Here is a 19,337-nt window from a genome sequence, read left to right as displayed (position 1 = left end):
AGTAGTGTGCTCTGCCTGAACAGTTTGAGTGAACAGAAGTGGGAGACTACTCTTACTCACGGATGACTTGTTAGTCCTTGACCGCCTTATGCCCCCTAGTTGCGGGCTACCTGTCCTAGGTGGGTAGTACGAGCCCCATTCCTTTGTTATCTGGGCGAAGAAGACTCCCGAGGTTTCCCAGTTGTACTGCACTGCGCAGTGGGATACATAGACGTTCCATAGCTTTGTCCCTCTGGGGTCAGTTCCTATAGCTTCAGGTAACTGCCCTGCACATTTTAGAAAGGTTCCTGGCCTGGGCAAGGAGAATCCCTGTTTGGCTTTTCTCCCCTTTGTAAAACTTAGCACTGCATACTTGTTTTAGAGCTCATTGAGAGAACTCTGTGGCTGCGCTGATTCTCACACTCTGAAAACTTACCCAGAACTAACTACTTCCTCCCACCAAGAACTAACTCCTCCTACAGGGGCTAACTAAACCCTCCTATGAGTGGTGGGGGCTGTGTGTGTGGAGAAAGAGAAGCTAGGATAGAATCAGAAAGACAAGCACCAGCATCTGTGACTGGACAATACTGTACATACCATGTAACATACTATATAAAGGGTTTGTGCAACGAAAATCTTTTTCTTTCAAATCAACTGATATCAGAAAGTTATACAGATTTGTAATTTACTTCTATATTAAAAAATCTCAAGTCTTCCCATACTTATCAGCTGCTATATGTCCTGCGGGAAATGTTTTATTTTCAGTCTGACACACTGCTCTCTGCTGACATCTCTGGTCCAGACAGGAACTCTGTTTTGAATGAATCCCCATAGAAAACCTCTCCTGCTCTGAACCGTTCCTGTGTCAGCCAGAGATGTCAGCAGAAAGCACTGTGTCAGACTGAAAATAAAACATTTTCTGCAGGACATACAGCAGTTGATAAGTACAGGAAGACTTGAGATCTTTTAATAGAAGTAAATTACAAATCTATATAACTTTCCAACACCAGTTGATTTGAAAGTAAAAGATTTTCGCTGGACAACCCCTTTAACTTTTTGTACCTTGGCTGTTCACATACACAATACACATAGCAAAGACAAGTGACACCTAGTGGGGTAAACACAATAGTACACTTCCCACCTGTGTGAACCTGTGGGAGTTAATAACTCAGGTCCACTAGAACAGCACCCTGTGCTGGGACACTACACCCTGACCTCCGTATCTGTGTCTCTCAATAGGGGCCCCTGACCTCTGTATCTGAAGCTTTCAGCTCGGGCCACTGACCTCCATATCTGTGGTTCTCAGTTGGTCCATGAGCTCTGTATCAGTGGCTCTCAGTTGGTCCCTGACCTCTGTATCAGTGGCTCAGTTGGGGCCCCTGTCCTCAGGATCTGTGCCTCTCTGCCGGGGCCCCTGTCCTCTGTATCTGTGGCTCTCAGCCGGGGCCCCTGTCCTCTGAATCTTTGGACCTCAGCCGGGGCCCCTGTCCATTGTATCTGTGGCTCGGGGGCCCCTGTCCTCTGTATCTGTGGCTTTCTGCCGGGGCCCCTGTCCTCTGTATCTGTGGCTCTCTGCCGGGGCCCCTGTCCTCTGTATCTGTGGCTCTCAGCCGGGGCCCCTGTTCTCTGTATCTGTGGCTCTCAGCCGATGACACTATGTAAGGAGCAGCAGCAGCGGTCACGTGACGACAGTCTATACACACGGCACATGGAGAACACGTGGTCTATGATTCGCATTGAGGTTGTTTGTCCCTGGTCGGGATCCGTCTTCCAGCGCCGGAACTTCAGAATCCACAGAAGCCGGAGCCGCTGCCATCTGACAGGTACCGGGTCACTCACCCGCCGGGTGTGATAGCCATGTCAATCATATCGGTTACCGACCACTGTTTGTGTACTTGCGCGGAGCCGCTACTTGCCGCCCTATGAATCTCACATCACTACAAGTCCCAGCATGTCTCCTTACAGTCACACAGCTAGATTCACTATAGTCGCAGCTGGTGTGGAACTAAAAGTCCCAACATGCCGCACAATCCCAGGGGCCTCCCTTACAGCTCCCATCAATGACCTACAGCAATAGCCCAGCCCTCCCCCAACCTGCGGCTACTGCAGAACTACAATTCCCATGATGCCCCGCCAGCCTAGAGCTCCTTGTTTTGTTATAGCTGAACTACATCTCCCAGCATGTCCTGACTGCTATAGGTCAGTGTCCCTTTGTTTGTCTCTTGTTGCCATCAGTCCCATCATGCCCTGACAGTCTCAGCTATTTGTACAAGTGGGCGGGGTTACCTGAAAGAGGGTGTGGTCTCCATTGTTCTATTACTAAAAGGGGGAGGGGGCAATGAAACAAAGTATGTTACAAAGTTTTGGAACTTTTTGTGATACAAAGAAACTTCCCTCACATTGTTTGTGGATGCAGATGGTTGAGAGTCATAATGTTCTTGCTGCCCCCTGCAGGATGGCGGTGGAGTTACAGGCGGTGGTGATGGCGGTGTATGGGGGGTCCCGGATGCAGGACCTCACCACCAGCATCCTGAAACCGCTGCTCCCTGTGGGCAATAAACCTCTGCTGTGGTATCCGCTCAACATGCTGGAGCGAGCCGGATTTGAGGGTAAGTCCATTGAGCTGTGTTTCTGTTCTCTCTGCTTGTGGGAAAGCTGGGTGACAACCAACATGGCTGTCATTACACCTGCCCTAGGGGCTGTCACTCAGTATATCTGTCTAGTTATGCGGTGATATATCTGCTGCTGCTGTCTAACCGTGCAGGTTGGGACCCCAGAAACACTGGGTGTTAACCAGTAAAACTTGCAGCCATATTGGCTCTCACCCAGCTTTCCCAGGAGCTGACAGACAGTATAGAGAATACATGACAGGGGTTGTGGGATTACCTTCTGGGTAAGGTTAATGTGTGGTTTCTGTGGTCACAGAGGTCATTGTGGTCACCACCCGCGAGGTGCAGAAATATGTCCCAGACATGAAGATGAGGGTGGAGGTGGTATGTCTGCCGGAGGATAAGGCCACCGAGATGGGGACCGCCGACTCCCTCCGCCACATCTACCCCAAGATTAAGGTAAAGCAAAGATGGTGGAACATTATTCTGTGGCCCTGTATAATACCAGGCAGTACTTGTGTATTACCCAGCCCTCCCTAAGCCCCAGCTGATACAACTAGTGAACCGCCTCCCCCTGTCTAATCTCTTAGCTATTCTCACTGCACATTTGGATGTGACTGGAGTGTGAGATGTGACAGACGTATAAGGGTTAATTTAGGGGTTCCTCATATTTACTGTGGATTCTATCCTAGACCAGTGCCGTGCGATGCGTGATGTCACAGTAAACCTGGAAGTACTGTGAATGCAGCTCTGGAGGGGACTGGAGTATGAGCATTGGGAATGCAGCTCTGGAGGGGACTGGAGTATGAGCATTGGGAATGCAGCTCTGGAGGGGACTGGAGTATGAGCATTGGGAATGCAGCTCTGGAGGGGACTGGAGTATGAGCATTGGGAATGCAGCTCTGGAGGGGACTGGAGTATGAGCATTGGGAATGCAGCTCTGGAGGGGACTGGAGTATGAGCATTGGGAATGCAGCTCTGGAGGGGACTGGAGTATGAGCATTGGGAATGCAGCTCTGGAGGGGACTGGAGTGGAAGTGTGAATGCAGCTGTGGAAGTGACCAGCTTGTAAGCATTGTAAGTGTAACTGAAGGCGAACGGAGCGGAAGCATTATGAATGCAGCTCTGAAAGTGACTAGGGTGTAAGCATTGTGAATGCAGCTCAGAAGGTGAGTGGAAGCATTGTTAATGTAGCTTTAGCAGGGAATGGAGTGAAAGAATTATGAATGGTGCTCTGGAAAGGGACTGTAGTAGGGGCATTGTGAATGCAGCTGTGGAAGGGACTCCAGTAGGGGCATAGTAAATGCAGCTCTGAAAGTGATTAGAGCAGTTTTCTATAATTGACCATTATGATGAGATATCTGGGGAAAGGATTTTGACTCCTGTCTGATTCCGTTGCTTCCCATTAGAGTGACGTCCTGGTACTTAGCTGCGACCTCATCACAGAAGTTGCATTACATGAAGTTGTTGACTTGTTCCGGGCGCACAACGCCACGCTCGCCATGCTGATGCAGAAAGCACCGGAGCCCAGCGAGCACGTCCCTGGCCAGAAAGGGAAGCAGAGGGCTGGTGAGTGGCCGGCATGCACGTGGCGGTATGTCTGACTACTAGAATTATGCCTCTGCAGCTGAAAAGTCTGGACTCTTGTTTGCCCATAGTTTATCTGCACTGACACATTGTAGCAAAACTGGACAGGAAAGAGAGAGAAGCTTCTGCTTGTTTTTCTATATCTGCCTATTAAAGGTATTGGGAACAATATCACTAAGAAAAGTGTTATAATAGGGGTATAATAGGAGTAGCAGCTTGCTGGTCCTCTGCACAAAAGGGAACTTTAAAGGAGAAGTCCGGCTAAATTTTTTAATTAAAGGATTGTATTGTTCCCCAAAAGTTATACAGATTATCAATACACACTTGCAAATGCTTATAAAGTGCTTTTTTCCCTGCATTTACTACTGCATCAAGGCCTCACTTCCTGGATAAAATGGTGATGTCACTTCCTGGATAAAATGGTGATGTCACAACCCGACTCCCAGAGCTGTGAGGGCTATGGCTGCTGGAGAGGATGATGGGAGGGGGACACAGGGCACTGGAGGCACTGCCATCATCCTCTCCTACAGCCACAGCCCGCACAGCTCTGGGAGTCGGGTCGTGACATCACCATTTTATCCAGGAAGTGAAGCCTTGATGCAGTAGTAAGTGCAGGAAAAGCACGGTGGCTCAGTGGTTAGCACGGTAGCCTTGCTGGGGTCCTGGGTTCAAATCCCACCAAGCGCAACATCTGCAGAGCGTTTGTATGTTTTTTTCCGTGTTTGCGTTAAGTGCAGGAAAAAAAGCACTTCTCCTTTGATGAAAAATAAAAACATAGGAAATGCAGCGGTGATCCAACCGCACTATGAACGCTATATTTGGGGATTGTATCCATGCGGTTTCTGTTGATAGAGCCTGATCTCCTTGTGGCAGCCTGTACTGTGCACACTGCGGCAGTCCCATCATCTATATTTGCCTGTGTAGATGATTCTCTCTTATTGTTGGCAGTGGAGGAACGAGATTTCATTGGGGTGGACGACAGCGGATCACGGCTCCTGCTTCTGGCCAATGAGGAGGACCTGGATGATGGTCTGGACCTAAAGAAGTACATCTTCCAGCGGTGAGTTTGGAGCGGCGCGTCACACTGTAGGTCGGATTCCTCCATACGTGGGCTATGATTGTGCGGTCTGCCAGCTGTTGGTCCCAGGTGTGTAGCTGCAGGGGGCGCCGGAAGTGATGAATCACCGAGGCTACAGGACGTCTGTGCTGAGTGATGGGAGGTCTGAGCGATGTCTCACATGTGGTCACGATCAGGCAATGCTTTACCTCTTATGGCTGCTCGAGGGCATCAGTGATGGGATGTTTCACCAGAGTTACTATACGTATGGTGCCCTACTCCAAAAGCTTCACTGACTGAAACCTAACGATCAATGTAGATACATAACACATGGCTGATGCATAATAATATATAATAACACAAAGCTGATACAAAATTAGACATAGCTGATACATAATATTATATAATACCATAGGTGATACATAATAACACATAGCTGATACATAATACTATATAATAACATAGCTGATACATAATACTATATAATACCATAGGTGATACATAATAACACATAGCTGATACATAATACTATATAATAACATAGCTGATACATAATACTATATAATACCATAGGTGATACATAATAACACATTGCTGATAAATAATGACGCATAGCTGATACACAATACTTTATAATAACATAGCTGATACATAATAACACATAGCCAATACTATCGTAGCTGATACATATTAACACATAGCCAATACTATATAATAACATAGCTGATACATAACACATAGCCAATACATGATACTATATAATAACATAGCTGATGCATACTTTACAATGACACATAGCTGATACATAATAACACATAGCCAATACTATATAATAACGTAGCTGATACATAATAACACATAGCCAATACTATATAAGGCTGGGTTCACACTACGTATATTTCAGTCAGTATTGTGGTCCTCATACTGCAACCAAAACCAGGAGTGGATTAAAAACACAGAAAGGATCTGTTCACACAATGGTGAAATTGAGTGGATGGCCGCCATATAACAGTAAATAACGGCCATTATTTCAATATAACGGCCGTTGTTCTAAAATAACAGCACATATTTGCCATTAAATGGTGGCCATCCACTCAATTTCAACATTGTGTGAACAGATCCTTTCTGTGTTTTTAATCCACTCCTGGTTTTGGTTGCAATACTGACTGAAATATACTGACTGAAATATACGTAGTGTGAACGCAGCCCCATAACGTAGCTGATAGATAACACATAGCCAATACATGATACTATATAATAACATAGCTGATGCATACTTTACAATGACACATAGCTGATGCATAATAATACATAGCTGATATAAAGCAATTACATTGTATCGGATCTGCAATTATTTCCTTCCCCATGAAACTTGAGATGAGCGGCAGGCCAGGAGGGCATCACACCTGCAGAGATTCTGTGACCCCTAATCTTTAAACCAATTGACCTGTGACCTGTGTCCATCATGGCCGGACTAGGGGTCAATCTCTTGGATCCTTTGTATATTTCTGTGTTATTCCATGGTCCTGTCCACATACACATGTAGCCCCCCCACCATCACTTGGTGTTATGAGGGGGAGGCAGTAGGTACCTCGCTCAGGACACTGATGATCCCTGCAGAAATATGACATCTGGCTGGGCTGGTCCTCCCATGTTCCTGGGGTATCTAGGGCAATACACATCTGCCCCTTCTCACTATATATCCCCCCACATGTAAAACCTAAATCTTCCTTATAGGATTTCTGCTGTATCTCAGGTCACAGCTGCCATTCTTGTTGTCATACACCTTCCCAGCTCCCTGGATAATGTAAAAGTCAGAAAGCCTTATATACGCCCTGTACGTGTATATGTCGTTCTTCACAGCAGTTGTGCTTCTGTCACAGGAATCCATATAATGGAAAGAAGTGAAAACACAGAACTAGGGGACATAAAGCAACAGCGCACCAAGCCATCATGGTGCGGCCACTGGCATCATTTTCCACATAGTGGCCACGTTCACACTACATATTTTAGCATTTTTCAATGGACGTTGTTGCAGCTTTTTGTTTATTAAAAGTGGCCAATTACATTGCAGCCTATGGAACCACAGCCGTAGTGTATACACACTGTATACACTACAGCCGGGGTTCACTGCAGCCACACAAAATACTTGATAGGTCTATTGTGTGCGTCCGGTATTCATTGAAGAGCGGCCGCACAAGATGGCCTGTGCACACAATGTAAAGTACGGCTCCCGGATTATAATATATATTCCTGACACATCACTGTTACCCTCTACCCCCAGGTATCCCCGAATTCACATGAAGATGGGAATGCTGGATGCACATCTGTACTGTCTACGGAAATATGTGGTGGATTTCTTAGCTGATAATGAGTACGTAAATGTTACTGAGTACGTAAATGTTACTGCATGTATGTACCCAATGACTGAACAGTGAGTGCAGCTCTGGAGTATAATACAGGATGTAGCTCAGGATCAGTACAGGATAAGTAATGTAATGTATGTACACAGTGACCCCACTAGCAGAATAGTGAGTGCAGCTCTGGAGTATAATTTAGGATGTGACTTTTCATTTGGAGATAGGATAGAATCTCTACAGGCTGAGAAGGTGATAGAAGGTACAGAATTTTTTTTAAACTCTCTTTATTAGAATAATTCCCAGAATGACATTAACAAAGGCAAAATCAATATCACAATGCGACAATATATACATTCACAGTCCAAAACAATTGGGAAGGGACAGAAATGGAACCTGTGGTATCCCAGTTTTCCCTGATGTCATGTTCCTGACACCAGCTCCTATAGACGTTAGGTTGTCAGTGGACACTGTTGGATGTTTATGGGCGGCTGTAGACACTTTCCTCTTTCCTCTTGCAGCTCCTTCTCCTCTATCCGCCGGGAGCTGGTGCCGTATCTGGTCAGTAAACAGTTTTCCTCACACAAGAATGTGGACCATGAAACGGGCAAGAAAGGTAAGAGGATGGAAGCATCCGAGCTGGAAATAATTGTATAGAGTACATCCGCCATTGTACATAGAATACGCTACTGTCACTCATTTCACTGCCGTTGTCTGGATTAGTGATATTGTAAAGGACCAGAGATTAAAGATGAAGTCTGGCAAAAAATGTTATTTAAGTATTGTATTGCCCCCCCCAAAAGTTATACAAATCACCAATATACACTTATTACGGGAAATGCTTATAAAGCTAAAATTATTATGTTAATTTGTTTTCCCTAAGACCCATTGGCATCACAACATATGGGGGGTAAATTCGCCCCTGCGAGCCCCTGGGACGAAGGAATATTTAATGAAAAAACAACAATTAAATTTTAATCCCCTCCTCCATGAGGTATAAATAGGCTCCACCTCCCCCTAGACCTCAGTCTAATTATAAAGAAACATAAAACACAGGGAGGGAGTCTTGTGATGCCAATGGGTCTTAGGGAAAACAAATTAACATAATAATTTTAGCTTCCCTTACGTCCCATTGGCATCACAACATATGGGGAATTAGCAAGCATTATCCCCAATGGGCGGGTTATTTATTACGTCCGCATTAAGAACAGATCTTGCAAAGGTTGTTCTTGACAAGAAAAGAAGTATCCAGCCTGAAATATCTCACAAAGGTAGTCAAAGACGACCAGGTAGCTGCCTGGCATATGTCCTCAAGTGGCACAGCGGCACGCTCTGCCCAAGTGGAGGCCACAGCTCTAGTAGAGTGAGCCCTGGTAAATTCTGGTGGATCCAGATCAGCAGAGGAGTAACATAAGGCAATGGAGTCACAGATCCATCTGAATATTGAAGGTTTTGAAGCCTTTCTCCCCTTGTTCTTTCCTGCGAAAGGGATAAAGAAATTCTTGTCTTTACGAAAATCACCTACTCTATGTAGATAGATCTTGATAGCTCTGGATATGTCCAATAAAGAAAGATCCAAGTCTTCTTTAGATGATCCAGTAGGAGAAAATACAGGCAATACTATTGGCTGGTTGATGTTGGCAAATGAAGCCACCATAGGCAGGAATCCTGGAAGGAACCTAAGGATAACTTTGTCTTGGGAAAAAAATCACGTATGGAGGTGCGGAGCCAAGGGCTTGAAGTTCTCCAACTCTCTTAGCAGAGGTAATGGCTAGTAAAAGAGAAACTATCAATGTTAACTTGAAGTTTACTTCCTCCCAAGGCTTAAAGGGAGGAAGACACAGGCGTCTCAACACAAAGGATAAGTCCCATGGGTCTACCTGCTTTACCAGGTTAGGCCTAGTCTAGCCTTAACAAAATTCTTTACCTCCAAGATCTGAAAGAAACGTGAGTTTAGGTGTGCAGAGAGGGCTGCTAACTGCACCTTGATGGAACTAGGTTTTAATCCTTTATAGAAGCCTTCCTGTAAAAACTCCAATGACTGTGGAGTAGAAGGTTTAAGTCCATCAATACTCCTGCTTGCACACCAATCTTGAAAATCTTCCAAATACGTGCATAAGATTTATTTGTAGTGCTACTACGAGCGTGAGAAAGAGTATACTATACCTTCTCAGAAAAACTAGAGTCCAATACGGTCCTCTCAGTCTCCAAGCTGTCAAGCTGAGGCTGGAAAGATTCCTGCACAGATGTTGACCCTGGAATATTAGATCCGGATGCAGAGGTAATCTCCAAAATTCCCCTCTGCTCATATTCATGGGCAGGGTGAACCATGACCCCTTCGGCCAGAAGGGAGTTATTATTATTACTGACGACTGATCTAGACTGATCTTAGTCAAACTCTGGGAATCATGGCTATGGGAGGAAAGATATACGCCAGCTGGTATGTCCATGGTATTGTCATTGAGTCCAATACCGTGGGATTGTCTGCCCTGTAAAGGGAACAGAAATTCCTCAGTTTGGCATTGCTTGCTGATGCCATGAGGTCTCTCTGAGGAAGCCCCCACCTCTGGGTTAACTGAATGAACACTCTCCTTGAGAGAGACCATTCCCCCGGTAATGTCAGGCCTCGACTCAATCCGCCAATATATTGTCGACACCCCTGATATGAATCGCAGAGAGTCTGGTTATTCTGGTTTCTGCCCAACAGAAAAATCTTCTCTACTTCCCTGAGGAGAGAAGGGGATCTGGTACCTCCCTGTTTAGGTACGCCACACAGGTCATGTCATTCATCCGGATTCTGACTGCTCTCTGTAAAATAGGAGGAGAAAAATGAAGAAGAGCTAGGTAAATCGCTCTGAGCTCCCTCACGTTGGAGGGCAGAGCGGATTCCTGTTGACTCCAAGATCCTGCAGTCGTGATGACTGTCAGATGAGCTCCCCAACCTGTTCCTGAAGCATCTGTCGTGATGGTTATCCAGTGTGGTTCTGAAAATAAAACTCCATGTTTGACTTGTCTCCACCACATTAGAGAATGTCTTGTTTGAGTCGATAGAACATCATCGCATCCAAGTCCTTCAGTCCTCGGTTCCATACTGTTAGTGCTTCTCTCTGAAGAAATCTCATGTGCCATAACGCCCATGGCACCGCGTCCGCAGCTGAGGCAAGGAGCCCTAGAAAGCGCATTTATGTTCTTATGGATACCTGACGAGGAGGAATTAGGAATTAAGTCTGATTTCTCTATGTTGATAAGCCAACCTTATTGTTGAAGTATGTCCTGGACATAGTTCAACTGAACTCTCAGAAGATCCTGAGTCTGAGTCATAATCAACCAATCGTCCAGGTAAGGGATAACTTTATCCCCTGTAAACGGAAGCGAACCATCATGGTGACACTACCTTAGTGAAAACAAAGGGTGCGGAGGTATTCCGGATGGAAGGACTTTGAATTGTAAGTGTCTTACCTTCCCCTGTATTTGGATGGCGAAGGCTCTCCTGTGAGCCTTCAGAATCGGTACATGAAGATATGCATCCGGTAGATCTATGGTGACCATAAAATCTCCCTCCTGGAGGATAGATTTTACCGATCTTATGTTCTCCATGTGGAACGTCTTCTTTACGATGCACCTGTTTAGATATCGCAAATCTATAATAAGCCTCCAATTTCCGGATGGCTTCAGCACTAGTAACACTGGGGAGTAAACTCCCTGACCGATCTCAGATAGAGGAACATCCTCTAGAGCCTCAATGAAAAGGAGGTAAAGAATTTCTGTCTCTAGGACTAAGTGTCTTTCTGGCTTAAGATTTCTTGACAGAAGAAATCTTGGAGGAGGAAGAGATGATAAATGAAGGACATAACCATTTTGAATAATATTTAACACCCAGTGATCTTTTCTTAATTCTTCCCAGGCAGGGAGAAACAAACTCAGACGTGTTCCCACTGGACAGCTTCTGCGTCAGAAGTCTGGTTTCTTGTTGGTGTCCTTATTCTGCTGCTTCCCGGAACCTCTTCTGGAATAGTTTCTTCCTCGACCTCTGTACTGGTATCTCCCTTTGCCTCGCTGAGGAGATTTTGCTCTGCGTAAGGAATCACCGCTCTTATAGGACAATGGTAGGGACTTCCCCTCCTTGTCAGACAATTCCTCCATTAATTTATCCAGCTCAGAGCCAAACAGCCTACCTGGCTGGAACTCCATATTACAGAGCTGAATTTTGGAGTTAGCATCTCCAACCCAGGGTTTTAACCATAGCGCCCTTCGGCAGCGGTTGAGAGCGTACTAGTTTTTTTACGCTAACCTGGTTCCCTGAGATGCATCATCGCAGAGGAAGTCAATGGCCATAATGACCTTTTTTAAGGAGCAAAGGACCTTGTCCCTGCTAGCTCTACCTTCCAAATTTTCCTGGACCTTGGTCAGCCATCTTCTTAGGCTTCTAGAAACCTCAAAGAAGAAATGGAGACTGCCCCTTGGGCTGCCGCTGCCGTATATGATCTCTTGAGGGCTACCTCCACCCTTCTATCCATCGGATCCTTAAGATTGGATCTGTCCTCCGCAGGCAGCATAGTACATTTTGACAGTTTGGCTATGGCCGGGTCCACCTTTGGAGGCTCAATCCAGTCCTTACATTGTTCTTCCTTGAGAACATATAAGGTCTTAAACCTCTTGCTCAAACCCGGAGCCTTTTCCGGTTCCTTCCATTCCGCCTGTAACATAGACAATGAAGTCTTACCCACAGAAAAAACCCTAGGCTTTTTTGAGGAGGACCAATCCTATCCTCTTCTATTTCCTCAGGGTGTATTTCAGCTTGCACAGCTTAGCAGAGCTTGTGAATTCTATCAGCTGTGAAATACCCCTTGAATAATTCTTTCTCATCTTCAGAAGTAGAAGAGGTTTCAGAAGAAGATGATGACTTAACTTCATCAATCACAGTAAAACTGAAAATGACCATAATCCTACAGCCATAAAGTAATATACTCAAAGGCTGGGAGTAGAGAGAGAAATGCTCCATTTGGTCTTTAACTTAGGACACGGGCGGCGATTCTCATTAGCTGCTAAAGTCTTTTGCACATAGTCCTTGACCCATACAACTACCTCCTGAACATCAGGCTCCTCATAGGTTTAGGTCTGCATGAAGGACAGCGTACTTAGGCATTATAAATATTTTTAGGCATTCATAAATATTTTTATGAAAGAAAGGATGAATCTTATCTGGAAAAAATGATCCTCCTACGGTATCCATAGCCGTCAGGTAGTGGAGTCTCACACTCGGCACTTGAAGTGCTTCCTTAGAAGGTCTTTTTCCAGCAGCAGGACTGGTCTCCATTTCAGACATCTGCAAATAATCAATGTATTACAATACATATAAACCACTAGCCTGGCTAGAGTGATATCGGAAAGAGACACTAGGTGGCAGCAACACTTACTTTTAAGTATATAGAAGAGAGATCACAGCACTTTGCACTCAGATGTTTTCTATTAGATCCAAATGAGCCACAGAAAATCCTTCCAGAGGAAGACAGCCAGACCTAGAGGTAGCAACAGCTTACCTTCTGCCTTGAACACACAGCTAATCCGGCATGCAGAGAGCGCGCGCCGCTGCCGGCCCCTGGAAGTGACATGGCGCTGATGCCACAGTGCTGAGACGCACGCAGCGCCGATGCGTTCCACAGTCGAACGCAAATGGAAGAAAAGCCAGCCACTCGGGTGACACGCAGAGTGCGTTCCAAGATGCACTAGGTAAGAAAAACTTAAAAGCTAAGACCTGCAGAAGCAAATATCAGGATACTACCTGGACACCGGCTCCAGCGGCATCCCAGCAATCATTACCTGGAGAGAAAACCTGAATGCAACAGGTTAACAAAGCATAAAAACGGAGGAGGGACAAAGTCCCCTAGGGCTAACAGCAACGAAGTAAAAAAAGACTGAGGTCTAGGGGGAGGTGGAGCCTATTTATACCTCATGGAGGAGGGGATTAAAATTTAATTGTTGTTTTTTCATTAAATATTCCTTCGTCCCAGGGGCTCGCAGGGGCGAATTTACCCCCCATATGTTGTGATGCCAATGGGACGTAAGGGAAGTGCTTTTTTCCCTGCACTTACTACTGCATCAAGGCTTCACTTCCTGGATAACATGGTGATGTCACTTCCTGGATAACATGGTGATGTCACGACCCGACTCCCAGAGCTCTGCGGGCTGTAGCTGCTGGAGAGGATGATGGCAGGGGGATGCTCAGTGTCCCTCCAGTGCCCTGTGTCCCTCAGTGTACCCCTGCCATCATCCTCTCCTGCAGCCACAGCCCGCACAGCTCTGGGAGTCGGGTCATGACATCACCGTTTTATCCAGGAAGTGACATTACCGTTTTATCCAGGAAGTGACATCACCATGTTATCCAGGAAGTGAAGCCTTGATGCAGTAGTAAGTGCAGGGAAAAAGCACTTTATAAGCATTTCCCATAATAAGTGTATATTGGTGATTTGTATAACTTTTGGGGGGGGGGGGCAATAAAATTCTTTAATAACATTTTTCGCCGGACTTCTCCTTTAACTGATTCTCTGGATTATTAAATTCAAAATTATTGGAAACGCTTATAGTTGTAATTTATATACTTTTTGTATATTACTATATCCATACTAATATGTATAGAGGAGAAACAGCCCAGTTCATTTGACAAGTAACTATCCTATTGCCCCTTTGCCCCCCCCCCCCCCATATAGACATCTACAGCTACATACCCCGGGATGATCTCCTGGAAATGGCATTAAACAAGTCCAGCTGGAACGACCACCAGGGGGACATGAGGGAGTCGTATCATGGTGGCCGTCTGCGTTGTTACGTCCACGTGGCTGGTAGTGAACTCTGCTGCCGGGTGAACAGCCTGGCCATGTATATCGAGGCCAACAAACAGGTGACTAAATAGAAACCTATGGGATTATTGCTCAGATACTGTCACTGTGGGATACAGTACTTTTTATTCTATTCCCTATGTGTTCCTCCTGTATGTACAGAAGGTTCTAATGTTTCTTCAATATCTGTACATGACTTGAGACCCTATTGTTACATTTTGTAGGTTCCGCAGAGCTCCATCTGTAGTGAAGAGCCCCGAGTGCATCCGACAGCCGACATCACAGATAAGCTCATGGTGAGGACAGGGGGTATTCTGTTGTTTCATAGAAACATGCATCCTTCTGCAGCCCTGATCTACACTACATCACAGTCATAGGAGACAACACTGCAGCACATCATCATGTAGCTGCAACCCTGATTGCTCAGTATATCACACTCATAGGTGATGCGCCACAGCTCTGTGATGTCACCAGTGTGAGACAACATGAATATTTAGCTGCATCCCTTATCCTTAGTATATCACAATAAGGGGACAATACTGCAGCTCTTATAGTGAGTGATAATGATGTCACTGGTGTGCAAGGACATTATGTAACTGCATCCCTCATCCTGAGTCCATCACCAGTCATAGGAGACGTGCTTCAGCTTATAGTGAGTGATGATGTCACTGGTGTGTGTGATCCTTAGTACATCATAGATATAGGAGACATGCTGAAGCTCTTATAGTGATGACATCACCATGTAGCTGCAGCCTTAAAGGGATGTTGTTTTCTTATTAACAGATAATAAAGCAAAACAGCTCTTGGGGGGATTAATGAGTCTTTATCTTTCAGACGATACATTTTAAGAAATGCTTGTACATTAGAAGTATGTTTCATTTGACATAATGTATCATTATAGACCTAGCTTTGTTTGTGACACCACCCCTTTAAGGCCCTTTTACACGGGCTGCTTGTGAGCCAGGACCTTTTCTAGAACTGCTCCTTCGGCCAATAAACTGCCTGTGTAAAAGTGACAGCCATCAGCCGAGGACGGGAAAAATGCCTGATCCTTGGATGATCGCATTTTTGTACTGAAGCAAAATGTAATGCTATTGCCCCTATGGCAATACATTTAAATGGACGCACAAACAATACAGTGATCGTTTGTGCAACCTGGCACAACAAGGCAACAAAAACAAGCACTGATCTCACAGAGATGCCAAGCTTGTACCATGTTTAGAGGTATTTACAGCAGAAACCGGCTGCAGATTTGCAGATTTCTAACACCATGCCACGCACCAGAAGTTGTCCTAATATATTCCTGTTATCACAGCTTATTACAGTGAGGACAGTCCTATGTGAGCTAAACCCCTCGGCAGGGAAGGTCTCTATCCTGACAGTCTCTTACAGCATTACTGTGTGGACAATGCTCTGTGAATGTAACACCTCAGCAGCAGAGGTCTCCATTCTATCCTGAGAGTTTGTTACAGTGTGTCAGTGTAGGTAATATATGAGTCTGGACACCATGTTTTTTCGCTCAGACAAGTCATAGCTAGATATAGTGGATTTTCCATTCACTGACAGCAATTAGAAACACAAAGTTTCCGAGCCTTTATTAGGTAATGGATAAGCTTTGGTTGCATGAAGTAGATGATTAGATTGACGGTAGAGGATTTACCATTAGAGATTAGCACTCATCCTCGGTCTCACCTGATGGATCCGTGTGGTTGTCCATGTCCGTATTATAACAGGGTGCACTAGTAATGAAGTCACTTGGTATCCAACAGTCTATAATGTTTTTATTACCCCACAGGTGGGCGCGGACAGCATGATTGGGGAACAGACAAAGATCGGGGAGAAGACATCTGTGAAGCATTCCCTAGTGGGCGCCAATTGCGTCATCAAAGAGCGAGCGAAGATCACCAACTGCATCATAATGAACGGCGTCACTATAAAGGACAGGTAGGAGCTTCTGCCATTCCTCCTCCTGCCACTTGGTGGCACTGCACCATGGGGCTGAGCCATGAATTACCAGTCTGTGACCATGCATTAACCATTTCATTGCCAGCGTAGGGCTGGACATCGAAGAGACCAGAGGCATTTTATTAGGGATTTATTTCCCATGACTACTATGGCACTAACATATTCGGCAGCACTTTACTTTCTCACATCCGTCCCAGAGCAATGTATAAATGTCTGATGGTGAGTTGTATACCAGGAATGACTGAGGACATTAAACATCCCATAACGGCCTCATGGGGATGTGAATGACATTTCGGCTGTATCCATAATGGGATATATATGTATATATGTCTATTCCGGTGGTTGCCATTTCTGACCCCTGCTATCATGCTGTGGGCCATGTGCTGGCTACAGGGGGTCCCATTGTTTAGCAGGCGTGTGTGCCTGCGGGCGGGGGTGGGGTGCCTCCAGCCCGTGCTGATAGCAGAGGTGCCTTATTCTTATCTTGTTTGGTGGTCCGGCTGTTCTAACACATAGATATGTGTAATCCCCCCCCCCCCCCCCTTTCCATCAGGGACACACACACTCACAGGAGGAGCCCACCCCCAGACAGCTCCACACCCCACCCCGAGTCCCAGGCATTGTCCCATCTCCTGCCCTTCTGCACATGTTTCCTCACCTCTGCATGTAACGTCAGCAGCCCCTCACTCTAGTTTACACAGCTGGATCGCACTGTTCCTAACCCTGTAACATGCTTACCCCAAAATGTGCAAAAATATGAGCTCTTTCAAAATTTTAAGGGCTGGTAATATGGCTGCCGAGCACATGACATCTTATCTTGACCCTATAGATCCCTGCCACAAGGAGACTATTACGAGGAGGTATTAGGTTTGCCCTCTAGCAGAGTAGAGCCCCAAGCTCTGGTTCATGAATAGAACTTTTAAACTACAGTGAGGACTGACACACAAGCTGAGTAGTAGATGTGGAGCAGGCAGAAAGATGTTACAGTGCTGACGCCATTCAAAATCAGTGGAAAGTTGTTTTACAACTATGGGCACTGGTTACTTGTTGAGGTGGTCGGGATTAGCCAGCTGTGTGTTTGATGCACATTTAGGTAACACTTTGTCCTGATGACATTAAGATTCAGGTATTAGTCAGTGGGTTTGCAGTATTTCATGCTCCAGTCTCTTTCTCTTCCCTCAGTTGCACCCTCCAGGGAAGCGTCATCTGTAACAAAGCCATCATAAACAGCGGTGCCGACATCAAAGACTGTCTGCTGGGCACAGGTCAGCGGATCAATAGTAAAGGTGAGTGATGGATGCACGCACCCCGAGACAGATCAGTGTTCAGCTGAGAACCCAGCCTATATGACCCCTGATAACCCTGCTGTGCGCCCCTAAATCTGGGTCCAGATGTCTACACTGGATTCACAGCTAGATACTTGCGCTCATGTTATTGAGCCCATGATAATTTGGCGCCGGCTGCAGCCTGATCCTGGATCTTTGATTTGCGACTACATGATTTCTTTGTATTATTTTGGCGTCACATAGTCTGGTCATTACGGAGTTAACGGTCCCTCCGCTCACATATGATAGGTTTACATTGCTCATTGGGATTTGGATATTCTGCGCACATAATACCATCCATGGTTGCCATAATAGCCGCTCTATGTGGGGCGTGTGTTGTGCTATTGAAGCTTCTTGCAAAGGTGGGGGTGGGGGGGCAGCATAGACTGGGATTTGTCTTCTGTGGGTGGTCTCGGCACAGTGGGAACTAAGTGTCAGTACAGAATATAAGCAGATAAAATACACGGCTTCCGATTCCACCACCCAGAGACCGGCACGAGTGCCCCACAAATGTAAGCGAACCCTCTGCCATTGTGGAGCACGGTGTAAATACTCACACGGCTATTGTAAGCATCTGCCGGCTTGTGTCAACCAAAGTCAGAGCTGATCTGAAGACCACCTCTAAGGCCAGACTCAACAGGCTCTGTGGGGGTCACGCTCATCTGCCAGTGCAGGTGTATGAGGAGTATGACTGGCCAGATGTATAGCTGTGACAGATCTCTCATCTATATATGTACAATGGGGGGTCCACAGTCCTGGGGATCAGGGACTAAAAAAACATAAATCATCCTAAGAGTAAAACTTATCATCCATTCAGTGGATAGACCAGTACCTTATACCCCAAGATGGTGCATCTTCAGCTCAGCTATCACCAGAAGTCCTGCAGCAAATGAAGCCCTTCATTCACATGGGGGATAAGGGACCCCCATCCTTGAGATCTGTGGGGGTCTGACTGCCAGTATTCCACCTATCATGAGAATGGGGGTCCTCTGCCCCCCAACTTAATGGCAGGGACCCTCATGTTTCTGATCAGTGGGGTCCCAAAGATCAGACCCCCAACTGGTCAGATACTTGGGTAATACGTTTTCACCTTAGAATGACATTTTGTATCCCACCCCTCACCTGCAACAGTAGGGGGCGCCATATTTATGGTGAAGTCTCTGCTGTGACAGATGTGGCATCCCATGACCCACCATTCTTTCATTACATCTAGTAAACTACAGACCCAGGAGCCATAGAAAGTTTACACAATGCTGCGGTGACCCCCGTGTGGTCACATGACTTCACTCAGGCGCTATTTGCATAGTCATGTAGGTGGCTATTACTTTCTTCTGCCCTATAACATCCAGTGTCAGATCGTTGTGTAATCTGCTTTTTGCACTATTCATCTTTTCTCTCCAGAAAAACGAGTAAACGAGATCATTGTGGGGAACGAACAACTGATGGAGATCTAGCGGCACCCCGGAAGAAGCCCCACCCCCAACACATGACTTATTTATATTATAATAAAAGATTTGGAGGTTTATCTGTTTGTTTGTTTTGGCGTGTGTGTGTGTGGGGGGGGGGGGGGGATTATGTACCCATGAACTCTCATCACTCTCTCTTACCACAATTCCACATTG

At 45.9% G+C, this 19,337-nt stretch overlaps 2 protein-coding genes across 2 annotated transcripts in view; one reads left to right on the top strand and one right to left on the bottom strand.

Annotated features, from left to right (window-relative positions):
• The window catches only part of UROD (uroporphyrinogen decarboxylase), a 68,963-nt gene that overhangs the window by 34,093 nt on the left and 15,533 nt on the right, over positions 1–19,337 (bottom strand). The gene's annotated exons all lie outside the window — the stretch shown is intronic.
• Positions 1,744–19,240, top strand: EIF2B3 (eukaryotic translation initiation factor 2B subunit gamma). The gene is made up of 12 exons (XM_069981233.1): positions 1,744–1,802; positions 2,434–2,588; positions 2,905–3,047; positions 3,998–4,157; positions 5,124–5,235; positions 7,517–7,606; positions 8,111–8,205; positions 14,297–14,487; positions 14,650–14,721; positions 16,221–16,369; positions 17,573–17,676; positions 19,117–19,240. The coding sequence occupies exons 2-12, from the start codon at positions 2,435–2,437 to the stop codon at positions 19,167–19,169; spliced, it is 1,323 nt and encodes a 440-aa protein (XP_069837334.1). The 5' UTR covers positions 1,744–1,802; position 2,434; the 3' UTR covers positions 19,170–19,240.

Source organism: Dendropsophus ebraccatus, chromosome 8 (genome assembly GCF_027789765.1).
Source record: "Dendropsophus ebraccatus isolate aDenEbr1 chromosome 8, aDenEbr1.pat, whole genome shotgun sequence".
NCBI lineage: Eukaryota > Metazoa > Chordata > Amphibia > Anura > Hylidae > Dendropsophus > Dendropsophus ebraccatus.
Note: the sequence above shows the minus strand (reverse complement) of the source record. Positions and strands in the feature narration are given on the sequence as shown.

What these genes read in the sequence shown, in the direction of transcription:
- EIF2B3 (XM_069981233.1), top strand. Translation starts at nt 2,435, where the DNA reads ATGGCGGTGGAGTTACAGGCGGTGGTGATGGCGGTGTATGGGGGGTCC. An exon ending in ACATCTACCCCAAGATTAAG is followed by an intron (nt 3,048 to 3,997) that starts GTAAAGCAAAGA and finishes GCTTCCCATTAG; the next exon opens with AGTGACGTCCTGGTACTTAG. An exon ending in CCATGAAACGGGCAAGAAAG is followed by an intron (nt 8,206 to 14,296) that starts GTAAGAGGATGG and finishes CCCCCCATATAG; the next exon opens with ACATCTACAGCTACATACCC.